We start from the raw sequence: 3860 nt of genomic DNA, 5'->3' as shown, positions 1-3860 counted from the left end.
GAGCTCCATGTGGTGGAATTCTTTACGGAGTGACCATTTTTCCAGTTTTCACAGAATTTTCTCACAGCAAGAAAAATTATGAATTTTTTTTTCGATATATTTGAGTTTCTCGGATTTTTTTTCTACTTTTACTTCGTAATAATCGGAAAACTTACCAAAAATGGGAAAAGCGTGCATGGTATATGGATGCTATATGGGTGCGCCCACCGGCGACCTGTCGTGCCCAGCATCGACGCATATAGCGCGTACGCGCTACCCACGGACTTATTATGGGCACACATAGCATCCTATATGCGCGCCTAGGCATATACCATGCGCAGCCGTTACCCTGTGGTTCAATATATTCCAAATTTAGGCAAGTCACAGTATCCTATGGAACATCTCCAGAAGCCACCGCATTGCAATGGATGAAGAAGGAGCAGACTGCTGATAAGAAAATGCCATATCTCTTCTCCCAATGCCAAGCTATTCACGCCCGTTCCATTGTCCCTTGCATGGATACCCCATCTGTAAAATCTACATATGAAGCTGAGGTTACAGTACCTACTGGAATGACCTGTCTGATGTCAGCAATTGGTCAAGGATCTAAAGGAGACGATGAGACCACCACATTCTTCTACAAACAACCAGTTGCCATTCCAAGTTATCTCATTGCTATTGTTGTTGGATGTTTGGAAAAGAGAGATATCAGTGATAGATGTGCAGTATGGGCCGAGCCATCAGTAGTTGATAAGGCTCATTGGGAATTCGCGGAAACTGAAGACATCTTGGCTTCAGCTGAAGAGATCGCTGGAAAATACATTTGGGGACGGTACGATATGGTATGCCTTCCACCATCTTTCCCATTCGGAGGAATGGAAAACCCATGTTTGACATTCCTAACACCGACACTGATAGCTGGAGATCGTTCGCTGGTCAGTGTGATTGCTCATGAGATTGCACACAGTTGGTCAGGCAACTTGGTGACGAATTCAAGTTGGGAGCACTTTTGGTTAAACGAGGGATTCACAATGTTCATTGAGAGAAAGATCTGTGGACGGCTAGTTTCCGAAGACTACAGACAGTTTATGGCTTTCAATGGATGGACAAACTCCCTCATTCCAGCTGTGAGTTCTTTTTTGAAGTCTAGATTATTTGTGTTTTTTGTATTCCAAGAGACTTTCTCCGAAAAACTTGCTATCACCCCATGCATTTTGTGGATTTTGAACCCTGAAAAAAAGGTGTGATGACACCTGATAAGCAGCTTATCACACATTCTTCTTCTGGAAAAATTGATTTATATGTATCAAAGTTTCAAAGTCCGTTTTTTTGCAGGTATACGAACAATTCACACCCACTCATCAATTCACAAAATTGATTCAAGATCATACGAATGTGGATCCAGATGTTGCATTTTCGTGTGTCCCATATGAAAAGGGATCTGCTTTGCTCTTCTATTTGGAACAGAAACTTGGAGGAAGTGAAGTTTTTGAGGCATACCTCAAGGATTATCTGAAAACCTTTGCTCATCAAGCAATCGATAGTTGGCAGTGGAAAGATCATCTCTATAAATACTTTGCGGATCAGAAAGAGGTCTTGGACTCGATTAACTTTGATATCTGGTTCAATGGAGTTGGAATGCCACCAGAGAAACCAAATTACGGACAGTCTATGGTGGAAGCCTGCGAGGTTCTACTCAAGAAATGGCTTGACGCTGATGAGCATACTGTGGGAGATATCACAGGAGACGATTATTATGCCATGCAACCACTTCAACAAATCGAGTTGTTGTCCCAACTATGGCAACATAATCCACCGATTGAGCATTGGAAGTTGGATGCATTGAATAAGTTGTACAAATTGAATGAGTCCCAAAATTCAGAGTTATTGTTGAAGTGAGTTTGGGAGGAAAGAGATTCTGGGAAATCAGGAATTATGTTTCAGCTGGCTTCGTTTGTGTATCAAGTCCAAGTGGGAGGCATGCATTCCAAAAGCTCTTGATTTTGTCAACTCACAAGGACGTCTGAAGTTCTGCAGACCAATTTACCGGTGAGTAGCATGTACCGTTTTGAGAGTACAGTACTGGAAAGATTATTAATGAAACCAACCTAGCTCTGAGACTTTTTAAAACTGCGCTGAGCTCAAAGTCGTGACACTTTTATCCAACGACACCATTTACTTTTTCTCTATCATAAGCCCACTCTATGTGTGATCTCAATTTTCTCGGTTCCTATGACAGATATCAAAATTATGCCAACTGATAAAATATTGGTGATATAATGGTAAACAATTTATCAATTGCCAAGTTTTTTGTATATTTCATAGGAACCGGCATAATTGAGCTCTAAGTGCTCGTATAGGGTGGGCTTTCAATTCGAGCATATACCAACATATGTGAATTTCTTTTTAACGTCCAAAGTTAACCAATTTCAGATAAAAAATTATTGGTCTGCCATGTTTCTCTATTTTTCATTTTTGAAAATTCAGAATTTTCAACCAAAAAAAAATACCAGCAAATCTCGCATAACATTTGGCCTAAATCAATCCCTTAATTTTTCAGAGACCTCGCCCAGTGGCCAGTTGCCAACAAAAAGGCTCGTGATGTTTACCTCAAAGGACGCAGTCAAATGCACCCAATCACTGCCGAAATGATCGCCAAGGACCTCCATATCAGACACTCCACCCACACCGTTTGTTTCTAAATTCTATGCTCCTGATCCCTCCTGAACCCACCCTGTGAATCCTGTCTCTCGTTTGCCCCTGAATCCATCTCTTCTGAATCCCCCTTGTATGTTTTCTGTTGGAATGAATTTGTACATTTTCTTCTTCAATACCTCACCGCTTCAAATATTTTTTCTTGTTTTAACTTTTTTTTGTGTTCTAATCTTATGTAGGTCTTTCTTTTGTTGTTCTCCTGTTTTCTATGTATCATTTTTCTCCAATAAAACTATAGCTACATCTCCGTATCCCCTAATACAGATCACTAGAATCAAAAGAGAAAATCATCATCATCCCTCATCTACGGGTGTATCTCCCGTACAACGTTATCTTTCAAAGACCAACATGTTTGATGACGGCCGTCGACTGATGAACTGTCATCTCTTCTTATTTCTTCTCTGAACTTTTTCTTTTTCCTTCTTCTTTACTTCTTTTTTTAGTTGATCGAAAACAGAAGAAGATGCATCGAGAATCGGAAACTTCTGGTTGTAAAAAATCACAAGATCATTTTGGAGAATCAGTGGGGTACGGTAGTTTGAGGAGAACTAATGTGATGGAGGTGGACCCAAAAAAGTATCAGTGTTTTCTGATTCCGTTTCCAAGTAGGCTCATTTTTGGAAATTTAGCTTGAGAGCGTGAGTGGGGATTATTGTAGCATGTATTATACAGGGTGCGGCAAAAGTATGGTAACACAAGTTTCGCGCAAGCTGGTGGGCGCAGGCGTACTTCCACGTTTCATTGAATAAACAGTAGCGTACTATATGCGCACAAACGGTGTACCTATGTCGTCCATATGAGGCGCCGTGCCAACGCATATACCATGCGCAGCCGTTACCCTGTGACTACAGTAATCCCAAAGTATCTTACAAGATAGTTCCAGCTTTCTGAAATTGTGGTGGCAAGTAAACGCTCATTTTCGATCCGAAGAATGTATATACATTTGGTGCAATTCTAAAGTCACAATCTGTTCCATTGATCGAAACTGATCGGATCGAGAGATCACGAACATCGAGGACCTGCAATTTTGAACTTTGTCTTATCACCATAAACTTTTCTTATCAGAGTTTGAACTTTGAGGGCATTCGGTTTACCGCAAAAAGTGCAAAGTCAGCATTGTGCCCTGGTACTCATAGTTTTTCCAGAAGATTCCCTCTTTTAGGTCT

The 3860-nt window shown here is 40.8% G+C and overlaps 1 protein-coding gene across 1 annotated transcript in view; it reads left to right on the top strand.

Moving 5' to 3' along the window:
* CBG08301 overlaps positions 1-3860 on the top strand; it is a gene marked incomplete at both ends in the record, with an annotated part of 8229 nt that overhangs the window by 1558 nt on the left and 2811 nt on the right. Inside the window, 3 exons of the mRNA XM_002634464.1 lie at positions 356-1106; positions 1315-1874; positions 1924-2028. Of these exons, the coding sequence (XP_002634510.1) occupies positions 356-1106; positions 1315-1874; positions 1924-2028 (1416 nt within the window). The remainder of the gene's footprint in view (positions 1-355; positions 1107-1314; positions 1875-1923; positions 2029-3860) is intronic.

The sequence above is a fragment of the Caenorhabditis briggsae genome (genome assembly GCF_000004555.2).
Source record: "Caenorhabditis briggsae complete genome, chrIV, whole genome shotgun sequence".
NCBI classification, from domain to species: Eukaryota; Metazoa; Nematoda; class Chromadorea; order Rhabditida; family Rhabditidae; genus Caenorhabditis; species Caenorhabditis briggsae.
The sequence above is the reverse complement of the archived record's forward strand: the minus strand, read 5'-3'. Positions and strand labels throughout refer to the sequence as shown.